Source organism: Rhinolophus hipposideros, assembly GCF_964194185.1.
Source record: "Rhinolophus hipposideros genome assembly, chromosome: 17".
In the NCBI taxonomy this organism is placed as follows: Eukaryota; Metazoa; Chordata; class Mammalia; order Chiroptera; family Rhinolophidae; genus Rhinolophus; species Rhinolophus hipposideros.
The window spans coordinates 29,870,795-29,894,640 of NC_138063.1; the positions used below are offsets into that span (position 1 = coordinate 29,870,795).

Below are 23,846 nucleotides of genomic sequence, written 5' to 3' on the forward strand. Positions count from 1 at the left end.
AACTGAATATTCATATGCAAAAGAATGAAATTGGATCACTATCTTACACCACTCACAAAAATTAACTCAGAATGGACTCAAGACTTAAATGTAAGATCTGAAACTGTAAAACTGCTGCAAGAAAAAATGGGGCAAAAGCTACTTGACATTGTCTTGGCAATAATGTTTTTGGATACAACACCAAAAGCCTGGGCAAAAAAGCAAAAATAAACAAGTGGCACTACATCAAACTTAAAAGCTTCTGCACAGCAAAGGAAACAATTATCAAAATGAAAAGGAAACCTATGGAATAGGAGAAAATATTTGCAAACCACTTATACATCTAAATATATAAATCCCTTATATATCTGATAAGTGATTAATATCCAAAATATATAAGGAGCTTATACAACTCAATAGCAAAAACCAAACCAAACAAACCAAACAAAAGCCCGGTTAAAAAATGACCGGAGGACCTGAAAAGACATTTTTTCAAAAGACATACAAATGCTCAACAGGTATACCGTTTTTCTCCGATAATAAGACCTAGCCAGACCATCAGCTCTAATGTGTCTTTTGGAGCAAAAATTAATATAAGACCCAGTCTTGTTTTAATATAAGACCAGGTATAATATAATATAATAAATATAGTATAGTATAGTATAATATAATATAATAAATATAATTAATATAATATAATATAATACAGGGTCTTACATTAATTTTTGCTCCAAAAGACGCATTAGAGCTCATGTTCTGGCTAGGTCTTATTTTCGGGGAAACACAGTATGAAAAGATGCTCAACATCACTAACCATCAGGGAAATGAAAATCAAAACCAAAATGAGATATCACCTCAGGCCTGTTAGGATGGCTTTGATCAAAAGGACAAAGGTAAGTGTTGGAGAAAAATGATCCCCTCTACATTGTTAGTAGGAATGTAAATTGGTACAGCCATTATGGAGAACAGTATGGCAGTGCCTCAAAAAATTAAAAATAGAATTACCATATGATCTAGCAACTCTACTTCTGGGTATTTATCCAAAGGAAACAAAATTAGTTATCTTGAAAAGATATCCGCATTCCCATGTTCATTTCAGCATTACTCAAAATATCCAAGCTATGGAAACAACCTAAATGTCTGTCAACAGATGAATAAAGAAGATATATATATATACATATGTATATATATATACACACGCACACACACATATATACCGGGGGTACCAAAAAATGTACACACATTTTAAGAGATGTTATCTATGCTCAAGCAGTAGTTCGCCATAATCAGAAGTGTCTGGATGCTGATGGTAACCACTTTGAGCACCTCTTGTAATTGCAGAAGTCAAACATGACTTGTATTCATCTTTTGTTATCAGTATATATTGAGCATTACAATTTTAATAGTTTTTTTCCTTTCTTAAAATGTGTACATTGTTTTGGCTCACCTGGCATATATAGTTCACTATAAAAACTTGAAATTTTCTTTTTTCAAGATATATGTATTTCATTTTACTCTGTTTCAAACATAACTGTATCTGATTTATTACTAATTTTGCTTTAATAAATTAAGACAGCAAATTTTATGATTCTCCATGTATTATAAAACTATGCTAAACTATATATGTAATATCAAAATAGCAATTTAGCTTCTCAAACCCTGTTCTTAGGGAAGAATTGTTAAGGGAAGAACCATTTAAGTGTGCGTAAGTCTATAAGAATTGGTTACTAAAGAGGAAAAGGTTGAATTTAGAAGACTCCCATAATTTATTATATTTTACATTATGGTACATTGACATAGATAGCTAATCACACTTCTTTACAGTCTGATTCCACATCCTGAAATCTCAAGCTTTTACTTAATGCCTAATATTCTCTACAATGACATGAAACAGTGAAAGATTTTGTGTAATGGTAGTACCATTTAAAAATATTGTCTTTGGAATCCAGGAAAAATTACCCCGGACTGCTAAGTAAATATTCTAAGCTACCTTTCTGGAAGACAAGGTAGTCTTTAAAGTCTTCCACAGATGACAGTGGAATTTACACACCAATCATAGTTGGTATGCCTTTTGAGCAAGCCAAGATCCCGAAAAACCTGTTTCTACACATCTAGTATTATAGTAACACAGCAGTCATTGCGTACTGTGTTCTCCAAGCGACAAGCACTGCTGAAAGAACAGGTAGGACTCACCAGTCATAATCCAGTCGAGACTGATGAAGCTGCTGCTGTTTCAGGAGAAGCTTTGTCTCTTGCTGGGCCAGGAGATGCTGCAGGCGCTCCTTTTCAATTTCCAGCTCCATTTTTTGAAGCATAAGTTGCTGCCTTCTATCATCTGACAGCTGCTTTTTGAAATCAGTTTCACTAGCTTGCAGTGCCCCTTGGCCACGCATCAGAGATGCCCAGGAAAGTCCACAATAACGGCACGATTCCGGATGTGTCTTGGAATATTGAGGGGCCACGTCTGTAGGATGGCTAACAACATGAACATGATCTGCATTTTCAGAAAGTTTATGACAACAACACAGACTGGATGGAGGAGGCTTAGGTTGTTGGCCTACTCTCATCTTCAATTCCTCTGGTGGAACTGTCTCTGTAGGGACTGCATCTACTAGTTTTCTCCCCAGGGAGCCATAATAGTATGTTCTAGTCTCCGATGGCGCCTTGTCTACATCCTTTTTGGGATAATGAAAGGCAGCTGGTTTCAAAGAATTATTCCTGAACTTCACAAGGGATTCTGAAGCTGAGTCCTGGTTTGCAGACTTAGGCCTTTGCTTGGCTTGGTAGTAGGTTTGTGGTTTGGCCACACTCAAGTAGGAACCATCCAGTTCCATAGACGAAGACTGGTGAGTGCTTTTCCTGTTGGATGCCTGAAAGGAACCACAAGATCAGTTGTCAAATAAAAGCACAATGAAACAAGTTCTTTCTTTTGGCTTTTCAGAAATCAATCATATATTTTTACCAAAACAAAGCTGTTGTTCTGTCTTAAATAAATGGTAGTACTCACGCAGCTAAATAGACAAGTGCCACAAAGCTAAACCCATTTTCAAACAATATAGATTTCAGTAAATCGGTAATGATGAGGAAAAGAAAGTGTTGCTACTTGTTGCCTAAGCAAGATTCCAGGAGTTGCAAATAATGAGGGTAACATAAAATCAACTTTGAGAAGGGGCAAAAGCATTAAACGCTAACATCTTAAAATGTTTAATTTTGAATAATAAGCCAAAAAATCCATTTAGCCACCTTAAAATACCCTTTGAAATTCCCTTTGATTGGCCATTACACAGTACGAGATTTGATGTAAAACATTTCACCTTATACTGAATAGGTGTTAGTTACCACTAGAAATTTGATGTGTTTTTATAAATATCTTTATAGCACACAGATAAAAACAACCACTTTCAACAAAATATGATTCTAATCAAATGTGGTTATTTAAATACAAAACATTTAATTTCAGCTATAAACATAAGTGATTTTTCAATTAAGCTGTTCAAGTGATTACAGTCTGGGAAAACTCAGGCAGAACGGAAGCCGTTGCAAATTACTTCTGACAAGTCAATAGAGTGAGCTGTCCTAGCATTTCAGCCTCAAGCCTGTTCTATCAGGGAGAGCAAACCTTAGATCAGTGATTCTCAAACTTTACCATGTATCAGAATCACCTGGAAGGTCTGTTATAAGGGGTGAATTGCTGGGTTTTATCCCCAGTTTCCAACTCAGTAAGTCTAGAGTAGACTTGAAGAATCTGTATTTGCAAGCAGTTACCAGGTAATGCGAATGCTGCGACTGAGATCACACTTCGAGAACCACTGGTCTGTATCTGACTCCTGTATCCCTCTTCTACGGACTGTTTTGATTACGTCAGGTTCACCCATGTAATCCTGGATAATTTCCTCATCTCAAAATCCTTAGCTTAATCACATCTGTAAAGTCTCTTTTCAATACAAAGTCCTTTCTACCATATAAAATGACATTCACGGGTTCCAGGAATTAGGACGCCGACATATTTTGGGGAACAGACCATTATTCAGTCTAGCACAACTTCTTTTTAGAGAAGAACTAATTCATAAACAGTTGAGGTGCTTACCTATACTAGAGACATCAAATGAATAAATCATTGAGGGGAAAAATCCCACTAATTTACTTTGCAATAGTTGAAAATGATGAACTGATTGGTTAAAAAAAAAAAAAAAGTCAATTAACAGAGATATACAGCAACACTGTTTCCTATCTTGTGATAAAAGAGTGCTATTACAATGATTCTTAAGATTTTGAGTTTCTAAAGCAATTCTATTTAAACGAGAATGAGCCACATTTGGGGAGAAGATTTGGTCCTCTTCAAAGAAGACATGCAATCCTGTACACTGAACAGATGTCACTGAGATTACAAGCGACAGAAAAGGAACTAATCCTAGGGTGAAATTTATGATAAACTACCTTATAAAATAAATTAACCTACTTTACAACTAAAGAGAAACTTTAGTCCACATTAATCTTCCCTACTCTGAACTTCTGTAGCATTTACTGTCAACACAAATATTTAACATTTATCACCTGCTATTTTGTATGGTAAACTATCTTTTTATAGAATGATTATACTTTAAAAATGACAAATTTTTTAAAGGTCCAGAAACTTAAATCAACTATTTTACATTATCATATATTTTCTAATACATGTATTAGTAACAAAAATAGACAGCATGTTTTATTTCATATTCTCATATTTATTCCTTAACATACTTACATATGTACACTTTTAGGTATCAACATAGCCGAAACTTCTTTTAATGATACTGATTGTTACATTATTCACAAAAGTCAGGTATTTGGAATATTCTAAAATGTTTTTGGTAGTTAACTAATGTTTTTGAGAGGTAGTACAACTTAATGATTTTAATGCATGCTTTGCTCAAAGAGAACACTGCTTTGCCAATTGGCCAATGGGTGACTATGCACGTTGTAGGCAGAATTCTAAGATGGTCCCCAAGGTTCCCATCCTACTGGTGTACCCACCCTGTATTATCTCTTCCCCTGGTGTGTGCATAGAACTTGTGAATATGAGATGGCAATCATGTGATTATGTTACATTATCTGGCAAAGGGGACTGCCCAGATGTAACCAAGGCTCCTGATCAGCTGACTTTGAACTAATAGAAAGATTATCTTGTATGGGTCAGACCTAATCCCATAACCCCTTTAAAAGAGAGTGCCTTTCTTTCTCAAGGTCAGAGGCTCTCCTGCCAGCCTTGAAGAAATAAGCTACCATGCTGTGGGAGGGCCACTGGAAAGGGTCACGTGGCAATAACCTCTGGAGCAGAAGGCAATTTACAGTCGATAGCTAGCAAGAAAACAATACATCATACAGATGCAATACACTAAATGCCACCAACAATCATGCGAGCTTGGAAGAGGACCTAGAGCTCCAGCTTAGAATGTAGCCCAGCTGACACCGTGATTGCAACTCGTAAGATCCCGAGCAGAGGACCCGACTAAGCTGTGCAACACTCATGACCCACAGAAACTAAGAGACAATAAATGTGCTTTTTAAAACTAAGTGGTAGTAATTTATTACACAGCAATAAAAAGACTGATATAACACATTAATCAAGTTGCCTGACTCTCAGTTTCCTCATCAGTAAAACAGAGATTACACACAGCATCTACTGCAAAACTCAATGTGGTGGTAAGACATGCAGTTATGAAGGGTGCCAATTTGTAAGGGTACTAATTTGACAAAAGGGGAAAAAAACCCATATTTATCAAAAAACGTTTTCAAGGAGAACATTATGGGTTAGATGTTGGGGTGGGTGGGTGTGTGTGAGACGCTCAAGTGGCATGTTCAGTTATAACAGATTACCTCTCAACTGTCTTCTAAAAGGAATGAGTTGTTATTTGCCTATATTTGGGTACAGTGAGGTTTGCAAGTTTGGACAGAGTTGAATTGCTTGAGATAACAGAGGGTTTTCATCTTACTCCTTCATATGAAAGAGGTCTTACACTAACATCTTATACTGCCTCTTGGAGTTGTGATAATTAGATCGTTCATATGAAGTGCTTTGAATAGTGCCTAGCATAAAGTTAGTTTTAAAAATGTTTCCTATTATTATCATTACTACTACTACTATTTTTATCACTCACTTCTCTGCCTTGACGTAACAATTTTTTAAAATATATTTTTTTAATTTTTAAATTACAGCTGATGTACAATATAGTTTCAGGTGTACAACATAGTGATTAGACATTACTTACAAAGTGATCACCCTGATAAATCTAGTTCCCATCGGACACCATACATTCTTATTACAATATTACTGACTATATTATCTATGCTATACTTTACATCCCCATGACTACTTGGTAACTACCAAATTATATTAATACTTCTTAATCCCTTCCCCCTTTTCACCCATCCCTGAACCCCCTCCCATCTGACAACCATCAAAATGTTCTCTGTATCTATGAGTTTGTTTGTTCATTTATTTTGTTTTCTAGATTCCACATATAACTGAAATCATACGATACTTGTTCTCTGACTTATTTCACTTAGCATAATACTGTCTAGGTTCATCTATGTTGTTGCAGATGGTAAGATTTCATTTTTTATGGCTGAGTAACATTCCACTGTATATATGTACCACTTCTTTAATCATCTATTGATGGACACTTAGGTTGCTTCCATATCTTGGTACTGTAAATAATGCTGGAATGCACGTCTTTTGGAATTAATGTTTAGGGTTTCTTCAGATAAATACCCAGAAGTGGAATTACTTCGTTCTTCTTTGTCTCTTCATATAGCCTTTCCCTCCCCGTCATTCTTCTCTCTCTGTGTCTCTCTCTCTCTCTCTGTCTCTCTCTCTCTCTCTCATCTGTCTGTCTATCTATCTATCTGTCTGTCTGTCTGTCTGTCTATCTATTTATTATTAGTTTCGAGTATACAAAACAATGTAATAGTTAGACATTTCACCCCTCACAAAGTGATAACCTCCCTCCCCCAATCTATTGCCCCTCTGGCATTGTATATATCTATTACAATTCCATTATATACATATATAAGTTATATATATTCTATGTTAGGTTATAGTTGATATACAATATTATTCAGTTTCAGGTGTATAGTGCAGTGATCAAACATCTACACGGACCATGAAGTGGTCTCCCTAATAAGACATGTGCCCATGTGACACCCTACAAAATCTTTACAACATTATTGATTATATTCCCCAAACTGTCTTTCATTTCCCCTTGGCAATATTGTGGTTACCAATTTATGCTGTCTAATCGCTTCCCGTTCTCCCTCATCCCCACCCCATCCCATCTAGCAACCATCAGTTCTTCCTCTATATCTCTGAGACTATTTCTGTTTACTTTGCTCATTTATTCAGTACTTTAGATTCCACATATAAGTGAGATCATATGGTATTTGTCTTTCTCCATCTGACACTTATTTCTCTAGGCCCATCCATATCGTTGTAAACGGTAAGATTTCATTGTTCTTTATAGCCGAGTAATACTCTGTTGTATAAGTATACCACAGTTTCTTAATCCAGTCATCTACCAATGGGCATTTTGGTTGTTTCCAAGTCTTGGCTATTGTAAATAGCACTCCAATAAACATAGGGGTGCATATATTTTTTTCGAACTAACATCTTGGATTTCTCTAGATAGATACCTAAGAGTGGAATTGCTGGCTCATAAAGTAGTTCTACTTCTAGTATTTTGAGATACCTCCACACTGATTTCCATAGTGGCTGCACCAGCCTGCAATTCCACCAACAGTGCACAAGCGTTCCCTTTTCTCAACAGCCTTGCCAGCACTTGTTGTTTGTTGAGTTACTGATGGTAGCCATTCTGAACGGAGTGAGGTGGTATCTCATTGTGGTTTTTATCTGCATTTCTCTAATGATTAGTTAGGTTGAGCATTTCTTCATATGTCTGTTGGCCATCTGTATGTCCTCTTTAGAGAAATGTCTCTTCATGTTCTCTGCCCATTTTTTAATTTGTTTTTTTGGTGTTGAGTTGAATTAGTGTTTTATAAATTTTGGATATTAACCCCTTATCAGACGTATCATTGACAAATATCTTCTCCCATTCAACAGGCTGTCTTTTCGTTTTATGGATGGTTTCCTTTGCTGTAACTTTTAAGTTTGATGAAATCCCATATGTTCATTTTTTCTTTGACTTCCCTTGTCTGAGGGGATATATCAGTAAAAATATTACTCAGGATAATGCCTGCAAATTTACTTCCTATATTTTCTTCTAGGAGTTTTTTGGTTTTGGATCTTACATTTAAGTCTTTAATCCATTTTTAATTTGTTCTTGTATATGGTGTGAGGAGGTGGTCCAGTTTCACTTTTTTGCATGTCAGTCCAGTTTTCTCAGCACCATTTATTAAATAGCCTGTCTTTACCCCAATGTAAATTCTTGCTTCCATTATCATAGATTAAATGACATATATGAATGGATTTATTTCTGGGCTCTCTATTCTGTTCCATTGATCTATGTGGCAGTACCATACTGTTGTGATTACTGTAGCCTTGTAGTATGATTTGATGTCAGGTAGCGTGATACCTCCCACTTTGTTCTTATTTCTCAAGATTGCTGTGGCTATTCTGGGTCTTTTATGGTTCCATATAAATTTTAGGATTACATATTCTATGTCTGAGAAAAATGTCATTGGTAGTTTGATACGAATTATCTTGAGTCTATGTATTGCCTTAGGTAGTATTGACATTTTAACTGTATTAATTCTTCCTATCCATGAACATGGTATGTGCTTCCCTTTATTTGTATCTTCTTTGATTTCTCTCTTCAGTGTCTTATAATTTTCTGAGTACAAGTCTTTTACTTCTTTGGTTAAATTTATTCCTAGGTAATTTATTGTTTTTAGCCTTTGTTTTAAAGTCTATTTTGTCTAGTATAAATATTGCTATCCCTGATTTTATTTTTATTTTTTTCCATTTTCATCAAATAGCTTTTTCTATCCCTTTACTTTCAGTCTGTGTTTTCTGATATGAAGTGATTCTCTTGTAGGCAGTATACATAAGCGTCTTGTTTTCTTATCCATTCAGCCACCCCTTGTCTTTTGATTGTAGCATTTAATCCATTTACATTTAAAGTAATTGTTGATAGACATGTAGTTATTGCCATTTTATTGTTTATATTATTGATCTTTTTTTCCTTCTTCTTCTTCTTAAAGAAGTTCTTTTAACATTTCTTATAATATTGGTTTAGTGGTGATGAACTCCTTTAGCTTTTTCTTGTCTGGGAAGCTCTTTATCTGTCCTTCAATTTGAAATATAGCTTTGCTGGACAGAGTAATTTTGGTTGTAGGTCCTTGCTTTTTATCACTTTGAATATTTCCTGCCAATCCCATCTGGCCTGCAAAGCTGCTGTTGAGAAATCAGCTGACAGTTCTATGGGAGGTTCCTTGAAGGTAACTGCTTTTCTCTTGCTAAAGATTCTTTGTCTTTAACCTTTGGCATTTTAATTATGATGTGTGTTTGTGTGGGCCTGTTGGGTTCATCTTGTTTGGGACTCTCTGTGCTTTCCTGGCTTGCATGTCTATTTCCTTCACCAGGTTAGGAAAGTTTTTGTCATTATTTCTTCAAATATGTTTTCCATTCCTTGCTCTCTTCTTCTTGTGAATGTTGGGACACTTGATTTTGTCCAGAGATCCCTTAAATTATCCTTATTTTGGGAGGATTTATTTTTCTTTTTGCTGTTTTGATTTGGTGTTTTCTGCTACCTTATCTTCCAAATCACTGGTTCAATCCTCTGCTTCATCCAATCTGTTGATTCCCTCTAATGTATTCTTTTTTTTAAACATAAATATTTTTAAAATTTTTCTTGGGGAATAGTGGGGAAGAGTGTGTTTTTCCAGGACCCATCAGCTCCAAGTCAAGTTGTTGTTTTCAATCTAGTTGTGGAGGGCGCAGCTCACTGGCCCATGTAGGAATTGAACCGGTGACCCAGGTGTTATGAGCACTGCGCTCCAATCAACTGAGCCAAAGAGCTACCCCTAACGTAATCTTTATTTCAGTTACTGTATTCTTCATTACTGATTGGTTCTTTTTAATGTTTTCTATCTCCTTTTTTATGTTTCCTACCTTTTTTTATTGAAGTTCTCCTTGAGATCACTGAGCATCCTTATAACCAGTGTTTTGAACTCTGCATCTGGTAAATTGCTTGTTTCCACTTTATTTAGTTCTTTATCTGGAGCTTTATTCTGTTCTTTCATTAGGGACATGTTTCTTTGTCTTCTCAATTTGCCTGCCTCCCTGTATTTGTTTCTGTGTAGTAGGTAGAGCTGCTATGTTGCCCTGTCTTAGTAGCGGCCTTGTGTAGTAGGTGCTCAATGGGGCAGTCCCCGGTCACTTGAACCGGGTGCTCCATGTATGTGCCCCTTTTATGGATTATGTATGCTCTCCTGTTGTAGTTGAGCCTCTGTTGCTGTTGGCATGTTAATGGGAAGGATTCACTCTCAGGCTATTTGGTTGTGAGGACTGGCTATGACTACAGTGTAGGAGCTATTGTCCAGGGCAGATCCGATGGAGCAGGATTCCTTTTAGCGGGGCTCTGGTCCCTGCCGAATCTGTCCCTTGGGGGTATCGTTTGTGGAGATGGTTGGGTGGTATCCTGCTGTGGTCTGAAGATAGCCACCAGATGTGTTGGTTCTAAGACCTCTTGGGAGGGACTCTGGTGCAGACCAAGGTCAGCAGCTGTCTGTGCTCTGCTCAGGGCCACCTGGTATGAGCTACAAAGTGATCTGCAGATGGTTGTATCTGTGCTGGGATTGGATGTGCCTGGTCAAGTCTAAGCTACGAACTGAGGCTGCTGCTTCTAGTGCCAGGCTTGGGTCTGCTTAGCAAGATGTACAGGACACACCAAGGACAGATACTGCTTGTTTAGGTTTTGTGAACCTTTGTGAGATTTTAGGGAAGTCCACAATATGAACCAAAACAGGCTGTCTGTATGGAAAAGCAACAGGAAATGGCTTGTGTTGGCCAACAAATTTGGTGGGGTGGGGTCTCAGGGAATCACCAGGGTGAGGCAAATGGTGTTAGCTAGGTTGATGGAGATTTAGATAGGGTGGCTGCGTGTGCCTGTACACTGGGAGTGAGGAGGGTTCAACAAAGGAACAATAGTTTCTTTCACCACTTCCGTCTGGGAGAAACTTGCCCCTCCAGTCCTCTCCCTGCAGCCAGACAACTCAGTTCTTCCCCATCTGTCCCTGGCACCTTTCGACCTGCTGCTCTGGCACTGGAGCTCAGAGTGAGTGAGTCTATCAGCAAGCAAGGCCATGCATGGGGCCTTTAAGAAGAACACCTGAGGCTCCAGCAACCCTCCATCTCACTCAGCCACAATCTCCGCTGGTCTTCACAGCCAGAAGTTATAGTGACTTCTCTTCCCAGCACTGGCAAGCTATATTGGGGAGCCTGGTGTGGGGTGGAACCCTTCACTACTGAGGGGTACCTCTGCAGCAGAGATATCCCTCCCAATTTTTAACTGCCATATGCCACACGTGGGTGTGGAACCAGTCCATTCAGCGTCTCCACTCCTCCTGCCATTCTCAATGTGGCTTATTCCGTATATCCTTAGTTATAGCACTTCTGTTCAGCTAGACTTCAGGTGATTCTCAATGATGGTTATTCTGTAGTTTAGTTGTAATTTTGATGTGGTTTTGGGAGAAGGCAAGCACAATGTTTACCTACTTCACTATCTTGGCCAGAAGCTTGTCTGGAAAATTTTTGAATGCAGCAAGGGGCTATATTTTACCCTCTGTATGTATAGTACTGGGGCTTGCACATAGTCCATTCTCAGTAACTATGGCTGACTGTATCAGCTTAGTAGAAAAATATAAGTTGTGTTATGGGTCATAGTAACTAGAGAAACAAAAATTAGAATCCACGATTATGCTGAATCATGCGCTAGACAAAGAGAGGAAAAATAGAAAACTGCCTGTTAGAATCTGAATATAAGAAATTAAGTTATTTTATTAGTGGAATTAAGACAAATATTGCCTCTGGGACATATGGAAGTAACAATGGGCCTGAATGCAACAGATGCGTTTTTATTTCTGGAGCTGCTCCATGCTTTCTATGTGATATTTACAAATATAACTTCTTTTAACTAAGACTTAAACTAACAACAAATCCCAAATTGCTGTCTTCGACATATTGGTTTGATATGAATTTTTCAGAAACACTAACTCAGAAACCAATAGTTTTTAAAAAAATTATAGGCATAATTTACATATAATAAAATGCACAGATCTTAAGTGTACAACTTGATGAATTTTTACATTTGCATATACTCAGATGATCATAACCCACAGCAAGTTATACAACATTTGCATTACCCCAGAAAGTTCCCTTGTGCCCTTTATAATCAATACCACATCCTCACACTTGTAGTGGTAACCATTATTCTGATTTCTATGACCATAGATTAGTTTTGGTTATGCAAGCTTAATATAAATGGAATCATAAAGTATGATACTATTTTGTGGCTGACTTCTTAAGCTCAATGTAATTTTTGAGCTTCTATGTTGTTGTATCAATAGTTCATTCTTTTTATTGCTGTATTTCATTATATGAATATAGCAAAATTTGTTTATCCATTCTCTTATTGAGTTAAGTTGTTTCCAGTTTTTGGCTATTATGAATAAATCTTCTATGAATATTCTTACACAAGCTTTTTTTTTTTTTTTTTTTTAGACACATGCACTTATTTCTCTTGGGCACAGGGTAGGCATATATTTGACTTTATTGGAAAGAGTCAATAAGTTTTCCAAAGTGGTCATTCTATTTTACATCCCCATCAGCAAAGTAAAAGAGTCCCAGGTGCTTCACATCCACACTAACACTTGGTAGTGTAAGTCCATTTTATTTCTAGCCAATCTGGTGTGTGTGTGTGTGTGTGTGTGTGTGTGTGTGTGCATGTGCGTAGTGAAATCTCATCTTGAAAGTACTTGTTGAAACCAATACCTTTGAATAATTCAAAATAATTTTTAAAGGATCAAAGATAAGAAACGAAAAATGAAGGTCAGGGAAGATACCTTTAGGCAAATTGTTTCTGATGAGACAATTTGGCTCTCAATGGTCACCTTCACTGACCACTGGATGCAGACCATACTTCCAGAAAACCTTGTCTCTGGGCCATTCTTAACTCAGAGTTTACTATGTACTATGCTAAATGTTTTACATATTCAACCTATAATTATTAACAACAACTCTGTAAGGTATTATTATAATTATCATTTTACTGGTGAGAAAATGAAGTTCAGTGAATCAACATAACTTTCCCAATGTCATGTCAACACCATATGTGAGACATGGGAATATGTCTCACTCCAAATCATTAGTCTTCCATGGTTTCATGCTATACATTTTTAAAAAGAAACTCTAATATGAAATACAATAAACATAGAAAAATGCACAAAACAAATATAATCAGTTCAGGGGATAATCACAAGGAAATTCTCATGTAACCACTATCAAAGAAGCAGAACACTGCCTGTACATAGAAGACCCTTCATAGCCCTGCACAATACTGCTTTCTACCTCTCCTCTCAAAGGGAATTAGCATCTTGACTTGTATGGGAATAACTTCTTTGCGTAATACTTCCCTGCTTAAATATTCACACTAGACTTTAGGTTTACCTCTTCATTTTTAAAGTATAAATAGAATCATATGATACACATTCTTTTGTGTCTGGCTTCTTTCACCCAACACTGTATTTGTGAAGTTCATATGTGGTATTGCACATGGGTGTAATTTGTTCACTTTTATAACTATGTAGCAGGGTTCAGCAAACTTTTTCTGTAAAGAGCCAGAGAATAAACATTTTAGACTTTTCAGTCCATATAGTCTTTGTCGTAATTACTCATTTCTGGTTTTGCACTATGAAAACAAGAGATGATACATAAACAAATGACTGTTAAAATACAACCTTATTCATAGACACTGAAATCTGAATTTCATGCAATTTTCCCATTTAGTGAAATATTCTTTTTCCTCCAACCATTAATAAAGCGAAAAATCATTCTTAGCTTCAAAGTTGTCCCAAACCATGCGGTGGGCTCGATTTGGCCTGTCATGGTTTGCCAATGAACTTGATTACATTCAAAGCTCTTCCAATGAGAGGATTCTATGAATATGCTAAGATATGCTCAAAATCCAATAAGCAAACTGATCAATATGAGTTGCAATGTACGAACCTATTTACATGTTTTCTGTGTGATGAAAATGAGTTGTATCGAGTGCTGAATTAGAAATGAATAGAATGATATTCAGCAGAAAAGCATGCAGAAGACTATACCTAGGTAGGAAAAACTAATTCTATAAATTAAAAGTTTAGACAGAAAAATGACCTATGGATCACAACAGAAAAAGCTGAGTTCAAAATAGTAGCATATTAGGAATTGTCTTATACAAAAGGTATCACAATCCTTGACTACATTTTGAGACTGCAGAAGTGGCACAAATGAAACCAATAAATTCTTCGAGATGGCATCCTATGAGATTCACAGCACAAAATAAAGATGAGGAGAAAATGTGGTCACTTTTGGCTTATGGCAGAGTTGGAGCATAATGCCTCTTGGATAGATACTGGCTAATGACCAGATAAAGATACACCAATGAGGAAAAGTATAAGGTTTTTTAAAAAGTGGAGAGACTTAGCATGGACACAATGAAAAATTTTCTGATAGTGAAAGTAAATTTCTGAGTGGGAAGAAGGTTTTCTGAATCCTCAAGATAATTTTTTAAAACTATGGCATATTTTTAAAAACACCATAGAAAATAAAGATGTCAATAAACATGCATGGTATGATTTTGTATACATATATGCATATACACACATGGGTGTAAGCATATGCAGGAACACAAAAAATCACATACTATTCCTATGGTAATCTAGGTTTTTTCCATGTCCTTACATGTTAAAAATAACAACTGCAGGTCTGCTTTGTGGAATACCATCAAGAAGTAAACAGTGATGTTTTATAAGTTTCTGCAAATCATGTTTACAGGCCTGGCCAAGCTCTGCTTTAGGGCCATAGAGAGATGTGAACTAAACTGCGGTTATTATTTCTTGCAACAGGTTGTTATTTCCTTTGCACGATGAGGAAGTGATTACTTACAATGCATTTATGAGTTATTAACCATAAGAGTAGTCAATAGTGCCAATAGGTCTTATTGGTATTCATTTCTCTGATGGCAAATAATAATTTACTATCCTGGCAAGCACCCTATTAACAATTCTCATATTCCCACTGATAGCCTTATAAGAATGAAAATCTCAATTCTGTAATTTTAGAAATTCCCCCTGTGCTCTTATTTTATTGAGAAGTCAGAAATTCAAAACCTAGATAAATATTTCTAAACCTAAATGCTGTGTGTGGGGCAGGTCATTGTATTACTGAGAACATTTGGAGTTAATGTGAAATAAAGCAGAGAATGACATGCTGCATTTTTGAAGTCAGGCTTACAGGAACCAGTTGCCAAGCTGACAGAAGCTACGTAATGCAACAGCTGCACGGTGTGGTTTGCCAAAGTCTCATCTCAAATAATTGTTCATTCTCCCCAGTGCAATTAACTTTCCTACACTGGCAGATTTTGCTAGAAGATCATCAAGGTAGATTACCTTCCAGTGTTATGAACTAAATACTTACAGGTGTTATATCATCAGTTATAACTTACAAACTTTTGCATTTACCAAGACATCCAGGCAAATGAATCATCTAATTCATGAATTATTCATAAGAAATTCACAGCATGCTCCTGGCGTCATTCATGGCCTATTCTAGGTCACATGACACCAATTAGAGCTGAATTTTAAATTATTCAATAACCTGAACTCTCTTGTCATTTAACATATAGATATCAATGCAGTAAACAAGTTAAATCTAATGGGCCCTAGAGGTTTAAGCTTCTCCACGCTCAGCAGCTGAAGCTGTAGGCCATCAAATGGAAGGGAAAAATAACAGAATGCAGCAGTCAAACACATTTGCAAGGCTCTAATAACTTATTCTAGTTCCCATAGGGATTGTGGCACAACTTAGGAATATTAAATCTACGGCATTAAAGGCAATAATTATGAGATTTAAAAGAATATAGGCACACAATAATGTATAAATGAAAGAATACTAGCAACAGATTCAAAAGGCAACACCAGCTCTTAGAATACCTACATTATAGGCCTGCCTTTAAACAGTAACTGCCTGTCTCAGAAAAGGCTAAAGCTTATATTCTTTAAATCATTACTACATTTCCTGAAAGTTGGAATTTGTTGAGTTGCTATAAAAATGAATAAAATACATGAAACAACTGACAGCATACTTGAGTTTGGGTCAAAAAAGCTTGATTAGAATTCCAGTACTGCTACTTAGGAGTTTTGTTATTCTTGGTAAGTCATTTTATGTCTCTTAGGCAGTTTACACATTTCTAAAGCAGTGGGTTGGGTTTGATGGTCTCTACAGTGTAGGGTATCTTTCAGAGCTGAAAAACCCAGGGAAACGAGAGAAGGGGGATAGATGAGAAATTATACCCATCAGTAAGCATTCAGCTATCAGTAATAGATCTACTTCAAAAGTACTCAGTGCTCATTCTGTCTGTGTCCTCTGGCAAATTGTGATTTAGGACATTACTGCCTCATGTAGTTCACATGCTGAAGAACTTAAATCAGCATCTTAATTTATCTGGTCACTAAATCTGAAAGAGATCGAATGAAGAATGAATAAGACAGATGTATAGCTGAGGCCAGTCCTAAATATTTTAAAGAGACTGAAATATTTTTGATGGGATGGGACAACCATTCACCACAGAAAGGGGGCCACCCTTACAGAGCTAGCCCTTCCTTGGCGTCTCGAGATTCTTTACAACTCAGTTATTTAAATGTGCCAAATGCTGACTTAAACATTTAGGACATTGTTTCTTAGCCAATTTACTTTACTGTAAAAAACAAACAAACAAGAGATTTCATTTAGAAATCAATAAAAAATGAAATGGTGGTGCAGTTTCCTAGTATTCAAATGCCCTAATTCCTTTTTCTATCTTTTGAAATTCTTCAAATCTGGCTTAGTATCACTTCCTTCCTAGTGGTTTTCCCATCTCCCCAGCTCAGATTAGTTGTGCGTTCCCCTGAAGGCACTCCAGGAGTACTTTGTTCATTCCTGTATTGTATTTATTCCATCCTGCTCCATCACAGTTAAGTGTTAGCTGTTTTCATATCTCTGTTTCCTTGTGATGTGTAATTACTTACATTGCTCTTTTTGAAAACTGTACTCTTCTAGGGCAGATAGCTCAAAAGATACCATTACTTTTGTTCATTGCTGGACCACAATAAGAGATAGTAGGTGCTCAATAAATAATGGTTTTTGCATGCAGTTTGGCTCCCCTCCAGTATATTGGATGGAACTTCCGGAGAGGGGCAATGCTACTTTCAACTTCATATTTCAATGACACTGGTCTTTATAAATAAAAGATACTTAAATTAATTACTATCTGTTGAACGAACCAATAGGTAGGAAGCAGGAGCAGCAATAGCTACATGGCCTAACGTGTATCCTAAGAAACCTGATAGTAACTTACCTCAAAATGTATTTTATTTTTGGCAGAGGTCACTTACTTTTTCTGTAAGTACCTTTTCTCAAAGTGTTTAAAAGTTGGTAAACATTTCTATAAATGCAGGAAAAATCCCAACTATGTTTTTCATTGCACAGAGGCAATAAAAATCAGGATCTAGATGCCTATTTAGTTTGAACCTAGGAAACAGTGAACTGAAGGTGCACTTTCTGCTTTTGAGATGAGAATTTAAACTTAAAACAGAATACATTATTTTCTAAAACGTTTCATGACAAAATTTTAGAATAAGAAACTATACTATAATGAAAGACCATAAAACGTGTACTATATCAACCTGAATTAGGGATAGGTAACTAAACAGGTGGTAACACAGTATACCTAAATAAAAGGCCACTGCCTTAGGATTCCTACTTTGAGTTATTTCAAAATATCAGCCTTAACATAATTGACTCCCATATCGTAAATAAGACTAGTACATTTTGAGACAGACAACATGACATTCAGAAGATTTATTTATGGAACTTTTGGACAATTGAGGCTTTCAAAGTTTTCAACTGTGTTTTTCCCCAAATCTTTTTTCAGTTAATGGTGCCATCCAATGTGTAAAAAGATACTTTTAAAGAAATACAGTCTAGAACTAGTAAGAAAAATTCTTAAACTTGTTTCCTTTCTGTTCCCTGCTTTTGGATGCTGCTCTGGTGCTAAATGTGAGAAGAAAAGTTTGGGATGATAGACATTTTGGGAGTAATGATTAATTTTTAAAATCATTAAATGGAAGATACACAAAAATGGACAACTCTTCTGTAGCTAAAAGACAAATCTTGTATATTTGTCTAACAATAGAAGAGTACATAGAAACAAAATACTATGAATAAACACATTCAGTATTATCCTCTCAGTCTAATTTTACACAAAAGTATAGCCTGTCACCTTGGGGTGGGCAGGCAGGATAGACATCTGGAAGTATCTTCCAGCTACTGTGCTGGATGCCAGGAATACAATAGGAACCAATAGGCAGGAAGCAGAGGCAGCAATAGTCCCAATCTTTAGGGCCCTCAAATTTCGGTTAAGGGGGAAAATACTTTATGTGACAAGTGTTATGTGTAAAGACTGAGGAGCATTAATGAGATTAGTTTTGCATTTAGTGGGTGGGGGTGGAGAAAAAGAAGCTGGGAAGTTTTCATAGTAGAGGAGGAATTTAAACTGAATTCTGGAAGTCAGATTGGTGTTTATTAATGATAAAGGAATGTGTGAGGGCATGTGGCGTGTGCAGGCTAGGACATTTCAAGCAGAGGGAGAAATGTGAGTAGAAGAACAGAGATTATGAAAATATATGTATGGTGAACTCTGAATAGTCCAAAGCATTGTGGACAGGGTGATGAGGAATAGATGAAGCCAAAATGTCAGGTAGGTGCCGTGGTATAAATGGTGTAAGTGCCATGTTAAAAAAAATTCACTTTAAATTTTTTACACCCACATAATACAGGAGATGGCCAATGAGCCAAATGGTGGGCTATTTATTGGAAGGAAATGCAATAATCTAAGGCAAGATAATCTACTCAGTAGCTGAAAGAAGCCAGACCTCAAATTTATATAGGGAAATTGTAAAAGAAAAGGAAAGAAGGCCTATCACAGGCCAAAACACTAACAAACAATTTGAAATTATATAATTAAAATGAAAGTGTTCAGATTTACACATTATGTTGAATGGTCTTTGGAAAATAATAGGACTAGTTGGAGGGCAGATGCCTAGGCAAGGCCCAAAAAGGACCTACAGCCAGAGGAAGGCCCTAACAACTTTCTACAATTTGCTGATTAAGTACTCTCCAGAATTTCTTCAAGTCCAGTACCTCCAAATGCTCAAACAGGTTGGTCAGAATCCATTGTGGATTAGTGTTTCGGTCAACCTCCCTCCATGAATCACTATGAGGACAAAATATTTTTAAAAATCTGTTTGAAGGCATTGAAGTGTTACTACGGCAGTGAGAACATAAAGGGGCAAAAATCCCAGACAGAAGGCAAACAGAAAAAGAAAACTTGACATTAGTTGTCACTTTTCTGTTCAAGAGATTCTAAGTTAGGAAGTGCTTGCTGAGAAGAGTTTTAAGTTGCCTCATAGGGGCAGAAACAAAATTTGGATTATAGAGCCTGCCCAAGTAAGAGGTCCTGTCAAAAGCCCCAGGCTTTCAATTGAGACCCCTGAAAAGTGAGTAGGTAAGGATGAAATTGAAATAAAAAAGTCCATTTACATACTAAAGCTGAACTTCAAATCCACTCAGTCCCAGAGTAGGTTAAGGTCATTTGAATCAATGCTAACCGCCTGCAAGAGGAAAAAGCAAATCTTCTCTGGAAAAAAATTATGCAGAGATCCATATTACATCTAGCTTTTCTTTTTTTCATAAATAATGTCTAGCACTCAATAAAAATAAGCCAACAAAAAATAAAAATAACAGACTTACAAATGAAAAAAGAAAATAGAACCACAAGAGATGTAGCTATTGGCATTATCAAACACCGATTTTATGTGATTAAAAATCAAATGATATGATGGAGAATATTACAGTGAAAAAAAAAACTAGAAAAAAGGCAAATGGAAATTTTAGGACTGAAAATAACAACAAATGCAATTTAAAAACTTAACAGCAGATCACATGTATATGAGGAGACAAATAGTGGCTGGGATGAAAGTCGGAAGAGAATACCCAGACTAACATGAAGCAGTGGATGCAAAAGAATGCGAATACAGAAAAGACTGTGACATGTGGGGCATGACGACGAAAGCCTAAAATATATGTAATTATAGTACCAGGAAAGGGGAACACAGAGAATGAGAAAGAAATACTGTTTGAAGAGATAGTGCAAAAAATTTTTCAAAACTGTATCAAGCCACAAATTTAACTAGTATTAATCCAAAGGAGGATAAAGAGAGCCACACCGAGAGCACATCACAGTAAAATAGCTAAAAATGAAGGACAAATAAAAACATTCTCAAAAGTCAACATAAAAAATACGTCACTTACCTTCAAGGAGACAATAAGACTTACAAATGACTTTTCAATTGAAAATAATTCTATTACCTAGTGAAAATATTCATCAAAAATAAGGTGACAGATTTTTACTTCCAGTTCTGAGGGAGTAAACTGAAATTTAAGCTCCAACCTTAAATAAGAAAAACTGACAAAATGTGGGAAAAACCTATTTCAGACAGAAGACAAGAGGTAGCAGAGATTGTGATATCTCAGAGAAAAGAAGAAAATTCTGTGAATCCTACAATAGGTTAGACTTTCTATTGGGAGGCAACTTCTGAATAGCAGTACAGAGGAGGAGGAATGCAAATAGAGCCCAACAAACTCATGAGTTGAGGAGTCAGAGATTAGAGTTGGGGGAGGTTGAAGTGGCCAGAATTTGAGAGACTAGGTATCCAAGAGAAGGAAACATAAGGGTCTCCTTGAGTCTCTTTGGAGACAGACTGAATACCAGTCTGTACATGTGTCAAATGAAAACTCACAAGGAACTCCAGGGAAAGAACAATTGCAGGGAAGCTCCAAAAAGAACAATTTACAAAGCTCAAGAGGAGTTCACACCAGCCAGTCTTCCTGAATACAGGAAGCATTAAAGATACACAAAAGGGCCATATAGTAGGTATGTGGCAAAATTAACCCTAGAGTAAATGCTAAACTAGAATAATTCTAAAACAGCTTAAAAATAGGGCTTGAATGGATCAAACTAATCCAAAAGCAACCTTACTACTGGCCAGAACAAACCTCAATATTTTCTAAAGAAACACAGCAAAAGCCAGCATTCAACAATAAAAAATTTCATAAAATTCACAACTGAAATTCACATTTGACTTCTAGACAAATTAAGAAACAAAAATGTAACACATAACCAGAAGAAAAACCAATCAACAGAGACAAAAATAACAGAGATGACTGAATTCTATACAAGGACCTAGAAGGAACTATTATAAATATGTTCAAAGATATGAAAAACATGAAGAGAGACATGCAAAAAATATATTTTAAACATAGAATTTCTAGAGAAGATACAATATTTGAAATGAAAATTTCACTTTATAAGAATAATAGCACATTAGCTATCAGCAGAAGATTAGTGACCATGAATATATAGAATGAGAAATTATCCAAAATGAAGCAGAGAGAGAAAAAGGGAGAGAAAGAGAGAAAAAGATGGGGGTGTGTGTGGAAGAATATTGGTAACCATTGTAAAATATCAAACAATCTAATATGTTTATGTATGTGTGTACCCATATATACATGCATATATGTATACATAAATGTATATAAAAAGTGCTAGATGGAAACAATGGGGGTGGGGGTGAGGAAAATATTTAAAATAATAATGGCCTGAAAATTTTCAGATTTGAAGAAACTCAATAAAACCCATGTGGAAAAACACAAAGAAGACCACACCACTGCACATCATAATAAAATAGCCAAAAACCAGTGATAAGAACTCTCAATAGTAGTCAAGAGAAATGGAAACATTACCTACAGAAAACAAGTATGGCAGACTTCTCATCAGAAACTATGCAAGTCAAAAGATGATGGCATGGTAACTTTAAAGAACTAAAAGAACTGTCAATCTAGAACACTATATGTAATAAAAAATCCTTCAGAAATGAAGAGGAAATCTGATTTTTATGTTTTTTCCCCCTTAGAAAAACAAAAGCTAAGATAATGCACTGACAACAAACCTGAACTACAACAAATGTCCATACGATACCAGATGGACATCGTATTCTATTGAAAGAAAATAAAAATGTTACAGATGGTGTAACTTAGTTACAAATGATAACTAAGTGGGTATATATAAAAGGTTTTTCCCCTCATTATTAATCTCTTTAAAAGACAATTGATTATTTAATGCAGCAATAACAATGTATTTTTGATACATGTAGAAGCAAAATGTTTGACAACAACAGTACAAAGGACAGAAGTATACTGACTAAGGTTACTATATTTTATATAATGTGGAATAATAGTATATGAAGGTAGATTGTGGTAGGTTAAAAGTTAAAATTATAAAACTTAGAACCACTGAAAAATACAGCACAGAGGTTTAGCTAATAAGTCAATAGCAGAGACAAAGAAATCCTTAAACATAATCAACGTTAAAAAAGAGGACAAAAAGAAATAGTACAGATGGGATAGAGAAAAATTAAAGAGCAATATTGTAGACTAAAACCCAAAGATATCAATAACTACAATAAATGTATATGCACTTAACACTCCAAATTAAAGGACAAAATTCTCAGATTGGATAAAAAGCAAGATTCCATTTTACTGTCTACAAGAAAGTCACACAAAATATAAAGACAAGGACAGAGTAAAAGTAAATTGAATAGAAAAGGATGTACCTTTCAAACACTAATCAAAAGAAAGCGGGAATGGTTGTGTTAATTTCAGACAAAATAAAATTCCCAAGGAGAAAAATAAGAACATTCAATAATGATAGTTCTCAAAGTAATTCAAATGATTATGCATCTAATAACAGACATATATACAGCAAAAACACACAATGAAAAAACTAGAATAACAAAAAATGAAAGTTAGAGACTTCAACAGTCTTCTCTCAGTAAGTGAGAGAGAAAATCAGTAGTTATAAATGGCTTAAACAACACTACCAATTAATTCAATCTAATTCACATTGCTTTTGAGTGTGCATGAAACAACCACCAACATAAACCATATGCTGAGCCATAAAAGAAGTTAAACAAGAAATCAGTAACAGAAAGCTATTTGGAAAATCAATTATTTTAAAATCATCAACACACTTCTAACAGTCTATGGGTCAAAAATAAATAGTTAGGGAATTTAGAAACAAATTGAACTGAATGAAAATGAACACATATTAAAATTTTTGGGGTGCAGTTAAAGCTGTGAAGAGAGGGAAATTTATAGCTTTGAAAACGTGTGTCAGAAAAAAGAAAGATCTCAAATTAATAAGGTGGGTTTCCATGTTAAGAAACTAGAAAAGGTAGAACACACTAAACCCAAAGTAATCAGGAAAGAAATAATAAAGATTAAGGTAGAAATGAATAAAGTATAACACGGACAAACAGAGAAACAGTGAAAAAAGAAACAGATTCTTTGAAAAGGCTAAACTTTAGACAGACTGATCAAGAGAGAAGACAAACTACAATATCAGGAATGAAAGAGAGACACCACTACTCATCCTAGCCATTAAAAAGGTAAAAAAAATTATAAATAACTATGCCAATAAATTTGACAACCTAGATAAATAATCTGCTTAAAAGAC

The 23,846-nt window shown here is 35.7% G+C and overlaps 1 protein-coding gene across 6 annotated transcripts in view; it reads right to left on the reverse strand.

The window, feature by feature from the left end:
* The window catches only part of KIAA1328, a gene marked incomplete at its 5' end in the record, with an annotated part of 265,288 nt that overhangs the window by 94,050 nt on the left and 147,392 nt on the right, over positions 1-23,846 (reverse strand). For all 6 annotated transcript variants that reach the window (XM_081078167.1, XM_081078170.1, XM_081078169.1 and 3 more), the window contains one exon: positions 2,173-2,849. In XM_081078167.1, coding sequence (XP_080934293.1) covers positions 2,173-2,849 — 677 coding nt within the window. The remainder of the gene's footprint in view (positions 1-2,172; positions 2,850-23,846) is intronic.